Source organism: Pseudorasbora parva, chromosome 5, assembly GCF_024679245.1.
Source record: "Pseudorasbora parva isolate DD20220531a chromosome 5, ASM2467924v1, whole genome shotgun sequence".
Taxonomy (NCBI): Eukaryota; Metazoa; Chordata; class Actinopteri; order Cypriniformes; family Gobionidae; genus Pseudorasbora; species Pseudorasbora parva.
The window spans coordinates 6219062-6235608 of NC_090176.1; the positions used below are offsets into that span (position 1 = coordinate 6219062).

A 16547-nucleotide genomic window follows, 5' to 3' on the forward strand; every position below is an offset into this window, starting at 1 on the left:
ACAATTAGCCGACATTAACCCAAAACTAACTTAATTAAAACGCCACAGCGCATACTGTTTTCTTCTTTTTAATTATTAGTATATAGACATTAAGAGAATAAATTGTTATACAAGTAATTTTACTTTTAATACTAAAAGTACTTTTAAAATCAAGTACTTCTTTACTTTTACTTAAGTAGGATTGTCGTTGTAGTACTTCTACTTTTACTGAAGTAAATACGGCTCTGGTCATTTGTACTTTTACTTAAGTACTGAGATTCTGGACTTCCTCCACCACTGAAGTCAAGGTCTGACTGGAAGTCAAAAGCACAACTAATACCGATGGCTCCTGATGATACATGGCTTCAGCTGAACATCTTCACTGTTTTACTGAAGAACAAAAGACTCCTACATCTCGGATGGCCTGAGGGGGAAATATCCCGACATCTCGTCCCATCACACACACACAGAAAGGTGTTGTCCTCGGGGCGTGACTGAGGAAGTGTAGGCTTATGACGGGCAAGATCACTGTCTCTGTGTGTGTGTGTGTGTGTGTGTGTGTGTGTGTGAGTGCAGCTGTGCTAGTTCCTTACCTTCCCCCCTCATGTCTCTGTATAGTAAAAGATAACACACACACACTCACACACACTGTCCTTTTGTGGACTGTTAACAGTGTGTTTGGGTTTGTTTTGTGTGTGTGTGTGGAATTCCCTCTCAACAGATGAATAAACAGGGTGTGCCCAGAGAGACAGGAGACATGTTTAAACCTTCTGTCTCACACACCAGCGGTGGACAGGCTACACAATTTCTCCTGTAAAAGTACAGTTACCCCAATAAAATACCACTCCGGTTAATGTACTCCTTATCACTTTTACTTCAGTTAAAGAGCAGAAGCTGGTTACGTTTCACACACACACTCGCGCTCCTTGACTCACAGACTCTCTCTGAGCGAATCATTGAATCAGTGAGTTGTTGATTCAACTGCATCAGTTTGATTCACAAATGAATCGTTAAATCGTTGCATTTTGCAAACCAATTCAGAAGATTCTTTAAAAATAATCAGCTTGTTCATGAATTGGACGTTGCTCTCGTGTCTCAGAGCTTGTGTACATTTCTTCAGTTTGAAATAATGAGGAATGATTGATATATTTTATTGAAATGAGGTAATAAGCAGTAATGAGTGTTTCTAAACTACTCAATCAGTCAGATGTGTGTCTCTCAGTCCTGCCTGTAGGGAAGGTTCATATCTTTGACATCGCACTCGTTTCTCCCAGACAACAATGACAAGAAATGGAGAGCTAATGGGGACTTTTGCTTTAGGCTCCTGAGAAACATCTACACTTCCTAAAGTTTCAGGATCTCAGTGGTGTCTCAAACTGCACTTAGATATTCAGTTTTATTTATATACTAGTGCTTATTACTATTTAATCAGCGTTTTAGTTCATGTTTTTCTAATTCTATGTGCTTTTTATTATTTCTATGTAGCTTTAATTTTAGTACTCCAACTATAAAACTGCTAACCCAACACTTTGAATTGTTGTTTTAAAGGGGGGGTGAAATGCTGTTTCATGCATACTGAGCTTTTTACACTGTTAAAGACTTGGAATCCCATACTAAACATAGACAAAGTTTCAAAAACTAATGTTGGACGTTTGATGGGAGTATTTCTGTGTCAAAAATACTCCTTCCGGTTTCTCATAAGTTTCGGAGTTTTTTTCGAGTATGGGTCGGCTTGACGTTAATAGAGCGGAAGGTCCTTGTATGGGCCGTACGGGCTCTTCTCCCGGTAGGGTGCGCGCGCGTGACTAGAGCGAGAGAGGAAATGCACGCCCATAAACACTCTCTCAGATGCAGATCTAGTCGTCCGTGAACACTTATGACGCGCCGCGTTCCACTTTATTCCTATGGGTGACGTCGAGCGACTTCACTGCTTCAGCACAGCATTCTGGGAAGGCAGCGCTGCATTTGAACCGATTTGAACACAGAAATGACGGGAAGCTTCACAACATCGCTTCAGTCGCGTCTCAAAGTGGATCTCCACGCCACTGCTGTCACAGGACTTCACCAAATCATACCAAAGAAGTGTGTTTTTGACGGAGTGGTCCCAGCGATAAAGGTTCGGTCCTGCTTTGGAAGCAGCCGGTGAGTTAAACTGCTTCAGATGTCTGTGCTGTCGGCTATCGTCGCGTGAGTAAACATCAGTAAACGACACGATCGCGTGCTTCGTCATTCAAATGCGCTAACGGTTACTCCATTGCTGTTCTCTGTATAACGTTACACTAGTCTGACGTGCAAAACCGTTTTGCGTGCTACTGCTAAGGTTTAGTCGCATACAATAGTCCATAAACCGAATCATGTCCTCATAAACTGCGAGTAAAGACACACAAATGTTGACAGGACACTAAATACAGTCCATACCACAGAGACGGACGTCCTGCTGTTGCTGTTTCTCCTGTTCAATTTATTTCAGCCTCCGGATCTGATTCTGGATCATTATCTGTATTAGCTGAGATCGATAGCCATGAGTTTCTCCACGCTTGAGGACGTCACCGCTCGTCATTCTTTAGCTCCGCCCACTCGATACGCCTCCAGGCGCTCGTTTTTTTCCGGAAAGACTCGGTACAGCCCATATTTCTTTTATAAATATAATAAAACTAAAGACTCTTCGGAGATATGAATGATGCAATACTACTCTATAGGTCCTCAAGATTGACATGAGATTGACTGAAACTGAGTGTTCTCCTCCCCTTTAAGTGCAAGTTTTCCATGTAGTATTGATATTTTATTTCAGCTTTAGTTTCGGTTACACCTGGTTTCAAGGTGGCATTGTAATTATACAGAGAAGTACTGAGTAACACTCTAGTTTAGGGTTCAATTCTCACTATTAACTAGTTGCTTATTATCATGCATTTCTAGGATATTGTCTGTTTATTATAAAGCTCATATTAATGCCTTATTCTGCACGATCATATTCTACATCCCATTATCCGACCCAATACCTAAAATTAAACACTACCTTACTAACTATTAATAAGCAGTAATTATGAGTTAATTGAGGCAACAGTCATTGTTAATAGTGAGAATTGAACCCTAATCTAAAGTGTGACCATAATGATAATGAACAAAATGTGCTTTAGGATTTAACCTTTTTTTGGTTTGCCAAGTTACCAAAGTCTGCAAAAAGTCCCAGTTCACCACAGGAACTGGGACTGATAGGGTGTGTTCACACTTGTAGTTCGGTTCTTTTGGATTTTTTTGGTCTGGACTAAAAAAAAAGACAGTAATCCATTTAGTCCTGGTTTGCTTAGTGTTCACACTGTCATTTTTAACACCAAAACTAAAAAAAAACACACATACTTTGCAACAGACCTTACCGAACATCCGAATCAATGCTGTGTTCTGGTTAAAAGCGCTCGCTGTATGTGCGTACACTCTAAAAAATGCTGGGTTAAAAACAACCCAAGTTGGGTTGAAAATGCACCGACCCAACAATTGGGTTGTTTTAACCCAATGGTTGAGTTGTTCTTACCCAGCAATTGGGTTGTCTTAAGCAACATTTAACCCAACCACTGGGTTAAAACAACTCAACCACTGGGTTAAAACAACTCAACCATTGGGTTAAAACAACTCAATTGTTGGGTCGGTGCATTTTCAACCGAACTTGGGTTGTTTTTAACCCAGCATTTTTTTAGAGTGTAGCTACATAGGATTGTATTTTGAGGAGCTGAGAACTCATGAAGACCTTATAAAATGTGTAAAGGAGTCAAACAGCGTCAGAAATTCCTCCATCACACACACAAACCAAGAAGACAGTGTACATTAATCAACATTCATGAATGTAAAGGTACCAAATTAGCCCAAAGGCTAGTTTTCAGTGGTAGTCCCTTTGACCGGTGAGTTATAATAATGCCTTTAGGGGCTCTAAATGAGCTCTTCAGAGTAGGGTCTAACCCAGAACAATAGGATCTAGTGATGCAGGTGTACGTTTATCGGCCGAATGCACACCATACGAAACAGCAGCAAACGTTAACCAATGAACTAATAAGCAGAAGGGTTCTGGTTCGATCCCAGGAGTCGCCACCTCCAGTGTGTCCTTTAGCAAGGCCCTTTCCTCCATGTTGCTCCAGGGGGATTGTCCCTGTAATAAGTGCACTGTAAGTCGCTTTGGATAAAAGTGTCTACTAAATGCATAAAAATGCAAACATACAAGCTAATGGTTTGTCTGTGGTGTTGTTTTGTCATAGGAGATTTCATCTCTTAGCCCTTATTTTTGCTCTTTCAATCACATATCTTACACATCTACATTCCATCTCCATTATCACGACTAAAACTAAAACACCGCTCCGACCACACCGTCCCGTTCAGTTGTTGTTGATACCTTGCTTATACTCAAGTACTTTAGTACTTTTACTTAAGTAGACATCTGACTGTAGTACTTTTACTTGTCCTTGAGTAAAATCTAGGAAGGGGTATCTGTACTTTACTCAAGTAATAAAGCTGTGTACTCTATCCGCCTCTGCTAATATGTTATTAGGCAGAACTGTTATACAAAGAAAGTAGACAGCTTATGAAACATACGGTGTTCGCCGAGCTGAAATAACTAATCGTGTTTCGATTGCTCCCCTCAGAGTTGCTTTGGATTTTCTCCTGAGCGTAAAGGTTGAGAGGTCCATCTATCACTGTTTTCCGTGTTTGTATTAGTTTCTGGAGTAAATATATAGGCTATAATCTGTGTGTGTACAGAGCTTTTTTTTTTTTTTGCTGGTGTTTTGCATGTGTTCGGCCAATCAGCGTACACTTACAGTAGTTCCTATAGTGCTGGGTTAGACCCTTCTCTGAAGTAGGAGCTCTTTTAGTCTCCCAAATGAAGTTCCCTGAACTAAAATCATTTCAGTTCATGCGGCGCAGACACGCCAAAACGTGGGTACGTCCACCAATAGTTCGAGGAACTATAAAAAGGTTCCTGTGGTGCGAAAGCCCCTATAGAAGAACCATTTTTGGATGCCCAAAGGTACACCTCTAAAAAAATTCTGGGTAAAAAACAACCCAATGTTGGGTCAAATATGGACTAACCCAGCAATTGGGTTGTCTTAAGCAAATATTTAACCCAACCGCAGGATTAAAACAAACCAATCGGTGGGTTAAAACAACCCAATTGCTGGGTTAGTCCATATTTGACCCAACATTGGGTTAAAACAACCCAGCATTTTTTAGAGTGTAGTCAGTTCTTAAAAGAACCATTGTTTTTCTTAGTATAAAGAGAATTTTAATCATCTAAAGAACCCTTTGTGCTGTGGATAGTTTGTATGGATGTCTTTATGAAACTGCCAGTAAAGAACCTTTGCTTTTAAGAGTGGGACAGTAGACAACGTTACGCACTTAAACCAGACAGCAGCCTCTCAGGATGAGGTTTTCCTGTGGGCGTCTGTCGTGGAATGTGTGTGTGTGTGTGTGTGTGTGTGTGTGTGTGTGTGTCTGTTGGGACACTGTCATTAACGTGCAGGTGGATCCCATGAGCCTGTGTGACCGGGGGAAGGAATGTGCGATTGAGTGTGTGTGTGTGTGTGTGTGTGTGTGTGTGTGTGTGGGAGGGGCGGTCTGTCTTCAGTCAGAGCGTGAGGTGAGGCTCGTGTCCAGTGTGTGTGTGTGTTTTGGAGAGAGCAGCGGCTGCTGGACATGCTGAGATCACATCTGCACGTTCAACAGGACGCTTGTGGATGAGGAGAGTGTGTCTGACAGAAGGAGTGTGTAGCCATGCAGGGCAGGACGGGGAAATCGCCCAAAAAAGAGCTGGTGATCGAGTCTCCTCAGCAGTTTAAATATGTTCCCGTGGTGGAGGAAGAGCAGGACGGCTCGGGTCCTCCGGGGAAGGTTAGTGCGCTCACATTAACTCCCAAAAGAGGGATTCGCTCTCAATCAGCTTTACTAGTGGAGGAATCAGCCTGGATTGAACCGTCTGACGGTCAGATTGAATAGCTGAGCAATGGTGTGATACTTTGATAGTCAGTCAGATGGACATCAATCAGATTTATAGTTTTATAGTTCATTTTTGGTAACACTTTAGTACGGGAAACACATATTCTCTATTAACTCCGACTTTTGCCTCAATAAACTGCTAATTTACTGCTTATTAATAGTTAGTAAGGTAGTTTTTGTAGCGTTTAAGTTTAGGTATTAAGGGATGTAGAATAAGCTCATGCAGAATAAGGCATTAATATGAGCTTTATAAGTGCTAATAAACAGACAATATCCTAGTAATATGCATGATAGTAAGCAACTATATAATAGTTAATAACTGAACCTTAAATAAAGTGTTACCTCATTTTTAATCAACTTTGATTTCTTGTATTCAGTCAGTCCGCTGTGTGATAGTTTCAACCTTTTTTAAGCAGCTTTATGATGATCTGTTATCATTCAGACTCAGTTTTGTGATACTTCAATAATCAGTGTTTGTGATATTTCAAGTTGAGCATAAACTTTATGAAGAACTGAGGTGTGGTTGTGCTGGAATGGTTATTGATTAAGCCCTTTAGCGCCTGTAAACTGGGGAAGTGTAAAGGTTTGGGGTTGAAACTTTTCCCCAGTATTGCTGAGGTATTATGGGACAGTGATGGTGTCAGATCATGAAATATATCCCAGTGATGTGGTGCTGGTTTAATAAATCATGGCATTTACAGGGTACTCCAACTACCATTCAAAAGTTTGGGTTAAGTACATTTTATTTTATTTTTAATAGTGACTTTTAAGACATTTATTCATCAAGAATTCATTAAATTGATCAGTCACAGTGAAGACTTTAAATAAATGCTGTTCTTTTGAACTCTCTATTTAAAATTGATCACGGTTTCCACAGAAATCAACATTGATACATTTACATTTATATTTAATCATTTAGCAGATGCTTTTATCCAAAGCGACTTAATAACTTGATAACAGTGGTTCTTGAGCAGCATCTCAGCTTTTGAGAATGATTTCTGAAGGATCATGTGACACTGAAGTCAATTTTTATTGTAATCGTACTACGTGGTATTGCAGTCACAATATTGATCAGATAAATGTAGCCTTGGTGAGCAGAAGAGACTTCTTTCAAAAATATTAACAAATCTTACAGACTCCAAACTTTTAAATGGTTGTGTATCTGGAAGGAATATCATGGTATTACCGCGGTGGACGTCTTAAGGGTTAAAAAAGGTCTCGAATGTCTCATCCAGGATTATCGCCTGAATCCAGACTCACTTTGACACACACACACACACACACACACACACACACACACACTGTAACTTTCCTCTGTCTTTCTATGCTCACACAATAGAGTTGAGCTCAGCTTTCGGACTGAGAGAGTGAATGTGCTGAGATGAATTATATGGAGATCACATCATCTCACACACAGTCTTTCCTGCTGTCAGTTTAATCCAATATATTCTGCTGTTCTGCCGATTTATGAACTTTATTTTGGAAACCGAGGGTGTGCTGTAATGTGTGGCTGATGTGTTCAGTTGGAGTGTGTCTGCGTGTTTTAGAGTACAGCTGTAAGGAGTAAACACACACACACACACACACACACACACACACACACACACACACACACACACACACACATTAATGTGATGCCTTTTGAACACAACTGTGCAAACATTGTCCCATTCATGTTCCCAGGAATAAATAAAGGTGTGTGTCCGTTTGTGTTTGTACACATGCCGTGACATACTACACCCCATCTAAAGCTCTTTGGTAACACTTAAAGCCTCATATATAATGCATTATAAATATTGTAATGCATTAATTATGCCTTGTAATGCATTGTACGGTCTCGAATAATTGTAAACACCGTTATAATACATTATATATTGAGAGTGTAAAGTATTAAAACACGACAAACAACCAACTTTAGATAAAGAATCTGTGAATATTATAATGTTTTTTTACTTTGGTTACAGTTATGAAAAGATATAATGCATTATAATGTGTGTTATGAATACCTTTATACTGCTTTATACATACAGGCTTTAAGTAAAGTGTTACTAATTGTTTTAATTATTTTATGATTGTTATAATTGGACAGTTTACGTTAGTTATATGAAATAATCGTACATAAACATGTAACGTGTGAAAGATAAACGACTGAAGGCGAAACTCATTAAAATGGGATGGCGACTAAAAACAGCCGAGTCACACTGCAGAGAAGTGTCTTGTTTTGGGGAAAATAACTCAAAATGAAGAGAGTTTTTACTTAAAATAAGATAAATAATCTGCCAATGGGGTAAGAAAAATAATTTTACTCAAACAGAAAACAAGATTATTTCTCTCACCCCATTGGCAGATTATTTATCTTATTTTAAGTAAAAACTCTCTTCATTTTGAGTAATTTTTCCCCAAAACAAGACAATAACTTTTCTTTGTCTAGTAAATACTTCTTGTTTTAAGAATTTTTAGATGTTTGGACTAGAAACAAGACAAAAATACTAAGTAAGAAGAGCGTTTTTTGCAGTGTAGGTCATTACTCTCTGAAAGTGAGTTTGTACTATTGCCGTTAGTTTCATTATAGCAACAATAAAATCACCTGTCAGTCATATGACTGTAACTCAGCTCTGTCATATTTGTGTTAACGATTAAACCGCTGAATGTCTGTAACGTCTATTAACACTCACACACACACACTTACTCAAACTCACACACACTCTCTCTCACAGACGCAGGTCTGATCTGGTTGATTGTGACTTTGTGGTGTGTGTGTTGGTTTTGATGCCGTACAGCCAGTGAAGCCGGTGCTCGTTGTGTATGTGTGAGATTCTGGCCTTTCATTGGTCAATCCAGTTCTGATATCATCACCAAAACAACTCCGTTTCCATGGAGGACAGCATCTGAGGTCATTTTGCCAATATCACTCCCAGATGTGTGTGAGTGGACTGTGTTATCTCACTTAGTATCACTGACACACACACACACACACACACACACACACACACACACACACACACACACACACTCCCAGATTCCTCCTATACAGTATCAGTGGAAACATTACCAAGATCCTCGTCCAACATTCTCATATTCTTCAGAGATCTGAAGTTTTTTCTCGTTTATTTAATATTGACTCAAAACCAGGAATGAAATCAAACATTACAAACGTTATAAGATAGCGTCTTTAGAGAGACCAACTCCACTTTGCAGAACGGTTGTAATTCTAACAGCAGCTTCTCTGATTGGCGGAGCTTCAGGATTATGAGTTTTTGATTAAACTTATTTCTCACTTAATAACCTCAGAGTTCATTTCTTATAACTCCTTTTATCTCTATAAAGTCAGTGGGATTTTAAGTTCCTGAAAGAGTTAGTTCACCCGAAAATGAGAATGTGATGTTTATCTGCTGTCCCCCAGGGCATCCGACATGTAGGTGTGTTTGTTTCTTCAGGAGAACACAAATGAAGATTTTTAACTCAACCATTGCTGTGTGCCGGTCATAATGATGTGAATGGGTAACAACTCTATGAGTAAAAAACACAAACCCTGCTGCTCGTGACGACACATTGATGTCTTAAGACACGAACCGATCGGTTTCTGTGAGAAACACAACAGTATTTATGATATTTATTTACCTCATATCAGACGAATCTCATCTAGTGTTCCCATCCGCTATTACTTCTGTCTGATGAGGTCAAACTGGAGCGATCATAGAAATATATATTATGTAGATGCCTCATTCGGCTGATCTGCGCAGGCACTAATGAGAATCTATATATATATATATCTATGATCGCGCCAGTTTGACCTCATCAGACAGAAGTAATAGCGGATGGGAACACTAGATGAGATTCGTCTGATATGAGGTAAATAAATATCATAAATACTGTTGTGTTTCTCACAGAAACCGATCGGTTCGTGTCTTAAGACATCAATGTGTCGTCACGAGCAGCAGGGTTTGTGTTTGTTTTGCTCTCATAGAGTTGTTCCCCATTCACATCATTATGACCGGCACACAGCAACGGTTGAGTTAAAAATCTTCATTTGTGTTCTCCTGAAGAAACAAACACACCTACATGTCGGATGCCCTGGGGGTCAGCAGATAAACATCACATTCTCATTTTTGGGTGAACTATCCCTTGAACTCCGCTCTTTCTTTTGCCTTTTCAGACAGTGTTTCCGTTGATTGTGTTGAGTAAAAAGTTTATTCACAATGGTGTATCTTGAGGTGTTTTGCTCATTGAGATAATATCTCTTTATGGGACTTTCTGGATCACCTCTTGGTTTATTTGATTGAGTTTTCATTAACAGTTGCTGTGTGTGTTTTCAGGTGAAGCCGCGTGTGGTGGAGCCGCTGGATTATGAGAGTGTGTTGGTGCAGAGGAAGACTCAGATCCTCAGCGATGGACTCAGGGACATGCTGCAGTTCCCCCTGGAGGATTTTCAGGTAATCAATCTTTTACCCTTCAACTCTACATACAATCTGAAGAGAGGTGGCTCACTTTACACACAACTCTTTTCTGTTTAAATGAGCCGGAGTAATATCCTGATGAAAGGTCTGAATAGTTTAAACTGGTTTTTGTTCAGTAGGCTAATGTGTTAAACTGTTAGTGACGCTTGTTAACAGAAAGCTTTAGTGAAAGACTTTATTCCTGCTTTTGACAAATGCTTTTCATCTGCAGTCGGATGTTAGGGAGCCGTTAAAGTGCTCGGCGTCGTGATCTCAGATCCTGGGTTATCTGTGCTGGGAAATGGAGCTGTGCTCTTTTATAGCCCAGTTGATTAACCGTCATGCTGTCAGAAACCCAGAGGAACCGTTTGGCGTCTCATCGAGTGCTTCTCAGAGAGTTTCTTCAGCACTGGGGTCTCGTCATGACACTGCTATGTCTTTGCCTGCAGTTCAGGGTTGTTCATAAGCATCGCATGTGCTGTAAGAGCTGCTTCATTACTGACAAAAGATTTTTCTGTCTTAGAGCAATCCTTCCGTTACTATTTCGTAACCACCATAGACACTGAGGGGGACACGAGTCCATTCCCAATTATTAAAAATGGCCAAATGGTCAGCTTCTAATAGCATTCGTCAATGTCAAAACGATTGGGATGGCCAATCAAATCGAAGAAGGGGGGGCTTACTAGCAAAAGCGCCATGTTTTATTTTGTCTCCATACCTGATCGTTCGGCTATTGGTGTAACTGTTTTTAAATAGGGGAAACGTGGAGGTGTTTGGTGGCTTTTAACTTGATCTCTGTTTGGTTCCATAGTGAATGAACTGGGCTGAGTGGGCTAAGCTAAATGCTATCAGATCATCACCGCGCGTCAGAGCGATTAAGTGCACGCACTGAGACGAGAGAGGGATGTAATTACACATCTTAGATACGAGAATAACAGTTTAATATGAAAAAGCGGTGAAGTATCCCTTTAACATGCACTGCTTTATATACTGAGAGTCAGCTTCGTCAACTTCATCTTTACAGCCAACGCTGACTCGGAAAACACTTCTCCCGTGTTGTTGAGTAGGTGCTGATGGGTTGATTCATGGAGCATGACTATGGACATCAGAAACAGTGAGCGCTTTAGAGGATATTTAACATAGATGTAGTCCTGGACGTCCCTCGGTGTGCAGCTGTGAGGGTCGGACAGCTGTTACGCTCGCTTATTTTGACAGCCTTGAAGCCATGACTCCAGCTGTACAGTGTGATCAGAGGAACGCCAGAGAAAGAGCTCAGGATCTCTGTGGGATATGATGTTGTGTTGGGATGGACAGAGCCTATGTCAGGAGATCTGGTTGCTGATCACAGGTCGACGTTTTTTATGTTACTCCCTGTCCCATTTTAAAGTCTGTATGAAATGGAAATGAAAGTTGCCCTGAAGTATATCCAAGTGAAGCGGCTTCTGGAACAAGAGCAAATGTGGGGCGGGGCCGTGAGGCATTGATTGGATGATTTTGTCCGTGAGGCATTGATTGGATGATTTTGTCCGTGAGGCATTGATTGGATGATTTTGTCTGTGAGGCATTGATTGGATGGTTGTGGTTTGCTATTGGTGGATCTTATGTGAGTGACAGATTGCCCCGCCCTCATCATTAGAGAAGAGATGAAGCTGAAAGACGGAGGTGAAGTTATCTATCTAGCAAAGATAAATCATGAACAGTAAATATTGCAATATGTCATAAAAACAAGAATTGTCCGGTTTGCTTTCATGGTGACTTTAATGTACAGAGACAGTGGTAAAGGAGCCATTAGTAGGTCGACGTTCTGAAGAGTGAAACGCGGTTTGTCTGTGGCGCTTTCAGAAATATTACTCTATTTGTCTGACAATGTAAAATTAACAATGGCCTTTTCTGGCACATCTAACGGGGTGAGTATGAGACGGGACGTCCGGTTTGAATGAATAAGGCCAGTGTTTGGGAAACCTGTTGGATAACAGTAATTATTTTTGCAGTACTAATTAAAGATGGACTAGTGACTTAAGGATGGGCTTTAATGAAGTTACTAATCAGGCCTGTGAAATATGGCTGTTTTCAGGTCACCTGTCCCTGCTTTCTTTGGGGGTGTTTACACAAGACACACTATGGTGTTTAAAAACACAGACAATCACAATGGAGGTGAAGAAAATTAGAGCTATGCCATTAATCGATATTCTGCTCAAATGAAAGTGTAATGCAGCCAGTTAGTGTTTCTTCATGAGCCGCTTAAAGGGGCGGTGAAACACTCAGTTTCAGTCAATCTCATGTCAATCTTGAGTACCTATAGAGTAGTATTGCATCCTTCATATCTCCGAAAAGTCTTTAGTTTTATCATATTTATAAAACAAATATAGGCTGTACCGAGTCTTTCCGAAAAAAACTGAGCGCCTGGAGGCGTATCATGTGGGCGGAGCTAAAGAATGACGAGCGGTGACGTCCTCAAGCGTGGAGAAGCCCATGGCTATCGATCTCAGCTAATACAGATAATGATCCAGAATCAAATCTGAGGCAGAAATAAATTGAACAGGAGAAACAGCAGCAGCAGGACGTCCGTCTCTGTGGTATGGACTGTATTTAGTGGCCTGTCAACATTTCTGTGTCTTTTCTCGCAGTTTATGAGGACATGATTCGGTTTATGGACTATTGTATGCGACTAAACCTTATCAGTAGCAAGCAAAACGGTTTTGCACGTCAGACTAGTGTAACGTTATACAGAGAACAACAATGGAGTAACCGTTAGCGCATTTGAATGACGAAGCACGCGATCGTGTCGTTTACTGATGTTTACTCACGTGACGATATCCGACAGCACAGACATTTGAAGCAGTTTAACTCACCGGCTGCTTCCAAAGCAGGACCGAACCTTTATCGCTGGGACCGCTCCGTCAAAAACACACTTCTTTGGTATGATTTGGTGAAGTCCTGACAGCAGTGACCGTAGAGATCCACTTTGAGACGCGACTGAAGCGATGTTGTGAAGCTTCCCGTCATTTCTGCGTTCAAATCGGTTCAAATGCAGCGCTGCCTTCCCGGAGTGCTGTGCTGAAGCGTTGAAGTCGCTCGACGTCACCCATAGGAATAAAGTGGAGCGCGGCGCCTGGATCGACTGGATCTGCAGCTGAGAGAGTGTTTACGGCGTGCATTTCCTCTCTCTCGCTCTAGTCACGCGCGCGCGCACCCTACCGGGAGAAGAGCCCGTACGGCCCATACAAGGACCTTCCGCTCTATTAACGTCAAGCCGACCCATACTCGAAAAAACCTCTCCGAAACTTGTGAGAAACCGGAAGGAGTATTTTTGACACAGAAATACTCCATCAAACGTCCAACATTAGTTTTTGAAACTTTGTCTATGTTTAGGATGGGAATCCAAGTCTTTAACAGTGTAAAAAGCTCAGTATGCATGAAACAGCATTTCACCCCCCCCTTTAAATGCTGTTTGCCGCTACAAACCTGCAACTTCTCTGTGAAAAACGTATAAATCCAAACATGATTATAGACTATACTTTTTTGTGAATGTAGTCGCTGAATAATTGAATTTTCTCTGAGCTACAATACAGATAATTTTTTTGTTTGTTTGGTGTAATTTTACTGTGTAAGCTTTTGAGAGCTTTGTAAGGTTTTACCAGTCTAGTGTCTATATAAATACAAATCAGGAAAGTAGATTTGGTCAAATAAAGACTGCTTATATGAGTTGATGATCTCTACATTTGTAAATTTCGGAGCAAAATTATTGTGATTATCAGTTTAACCATTATCGTGCAGCCCTAAACAGAATGCATTTTTTTTTTTTTTTTTAAGTCTAAATGTTTTCAGCTTGGCAGACGCCATCTTACACTGCAAAAAATGATTTTCTTACTTAGTATTTTTGTCTTGTTTCTAGTCCAAACATTCTTAAAACAAGAAGTATTTACTAGACAAGCAGAAGTAATTGTCTTGTTTTGGGGAAAAATAAGTTTTTGCTTAAAATAAGATAAATAATCTGCCAATGGAGTAAGAAAAATAATCTTAATACAACATTTTTTAACTAGAAACAAGACACAAATACGAAATGCATTTTTGCAGGGTTAAAACACAACCCTCTTAGTAAGATGATCATGATGCAACGGTCAGAGGTCTGTCTGTAGAGATACTGAAACAAATACATACAATTATTTTCCATATCACCTACTCACTAGGGTGACCAAACGTCCTGTTTTCCCAGGACATGTCCTGTCCTGGCCCTAATATAACAACTTTCTATCCATACAGAGGGGGCATACTTTACATGTATTGAAATGAATAAGGAATCTTTTGCATAAACGTTGAGTATCATTGGAGTATCTCATTGCCAGGCCGATTGTCCTGGTTTTTGGTAGTCAAAATATGGTCGCCCTACTACTCACCTAGTTGAGTAACATGACAATCATGACCCTTTCCTATCCCAATATAATGAAGATACAAAGATTTGCCAGGTATAAGAAAAAAAATCCAAAGTAGATTTTTATCCTTATCTAGTTAAAGTTGAATACTGGGACTCCCAAAGGAATGTAAAATTGCTATAAGCTCTTTACTGTCACTCTTAATGTACAGCTGTGGCCAGATTTTTTTGGCAGTGACACTCAAAAACCCAAATTTCACAGTTTTTGGCCCTGCCACAACATGACCAGATAACATAATTTCACTAGTCATATAATCAGGACATGGGAAAGTGTTGAACGAGTGCTAGTCGGGTCAAATAATTCAGATTGGAATAAGAGCAGACTTGCTAAAAGGAGGGAAGAGGTGTGTCCTCTCTAGGGATGGCGAGATACCACAATTTTGGCTCCGATACGGTACCACAATCTAATATCGAAGTATTGATATTAAAACGATACCATACGGGTCTGAATTTTGGCGCGGGTATTGTGCATCATTTTACACACTCTTGCAAGTTTGGGGTTTATGAATAAGGAAATTACTGCAAATGTGTATTATTCCAGTACTGGTGTACCGCGCATCCCTAGTCCAGTCATTGTGTTAGCAATGGTTCGCTCCAAAGAAAGATGAGCAGCCATCATCACTGTATCAAAATGGTAAGGAATCACATGCAAGGACATTTCTGCAAAGAATATTCCACCTGAAAGACCCATTTACCAGATCATCAAGAGGTTCAGCCGCAGTGAAGAAGGCTTCAGGACGTCCCAGCGAGTCCAGCAAGAGCGAGCCAGGAGTCGGCTACGGTGCAGAGCTGCTCAATAGTGTCAGTAGGTGTGTGTGATGGATCTGCACACACACAGTGAGGACAAGACTTTTGGCCAACGACCTGCTGTCAGGAAAGGCACCACTTCTATCCAAGAACAACATCAAGGACAGACTGAAAATCCGCAGGAAGTACAAGGATTGGACAGCAGAAGACGATGAAGACTGATGAAGCCTGATTGTGATTGTTTGTGACATCTGGAAAATCGATTGTCCGGAGAAGGACGGTGAACGCCACCATGAGTCCGGTGTCGGGCCAACAGTGAAGCTTCCGGAGTCTGTCCAAGAGTGCGGTCGCTTTTTGGTTCCCTCACAATTCTGCCCAAAAACACTGACGGGAATAAAGAAAGGTATCAAAGCGTCCTGACGGAGCAACTTCTCCCAAAGATCCGGTAGAAATTCGGTAATGATGGAGCGGCTCTGAGATCATCACATTGAAATCACATAGAGCAGGGGTTTCACTTTTTGGAGTCAGGGACCCCTTAGGGATCGAACATTTTTCAAGGAACCATCATAATTAAGCAAAGTTAATGTGGGTGAGAGTAATGCACATATGAATGATTTATTGGAAATGGTCCCCATTGTAAATATACTTCTGTGAAACAGTCCATATTTACCGTGTTGACCCTTTACCATAACCTCAGGACTTCATCACACATATTGAACCTCTTTGCATATTAAATGTTTTGCCAATATATCAATTGCTTTCCAGTATACCTACAGAAAAAAAAGTTAATATAATAATAATATGCAAATATTGAGGCAGCAAACTTTGTGGAGCTGTGTTTAGATAGTTTTCCCCCCATATCTGTCAATTCTTGTTACTTCACCCTTAAAAATAAAGGTCTCAGGAAGACCCAAAAATGGGGTACAGGTCTTGACCGCCTGAATCTCCATGAGCTCTTCACTGATGGCCTGGAGTTG

General features: G+C 40.6%; 1 protein-coding gene across 1 annotated transcript in view; it reads left to right on the top strand.

Moving 5' to 3' along the window:
- Positions 1-5610: 5610 nt before the first annotated feature.
- zmp:0000001200 (dedicator of cytokinesis protein 9) overlaps positions 5611-16547 on the top strand; it is a 95142-nt gene continuing 84205 nt past the window's right edge. Inside the window, 2 exon segments of the mRNA XM_067444771.1 lie at positions 5611-5850; positions 10272-10388. Of these exon segments, the coding sequence (XP_067300872.1) occupies positions 5734-5850; positions 10272-10388 (234 nt within the window). The 5' untranslated portion in view covers positions 5611-5733.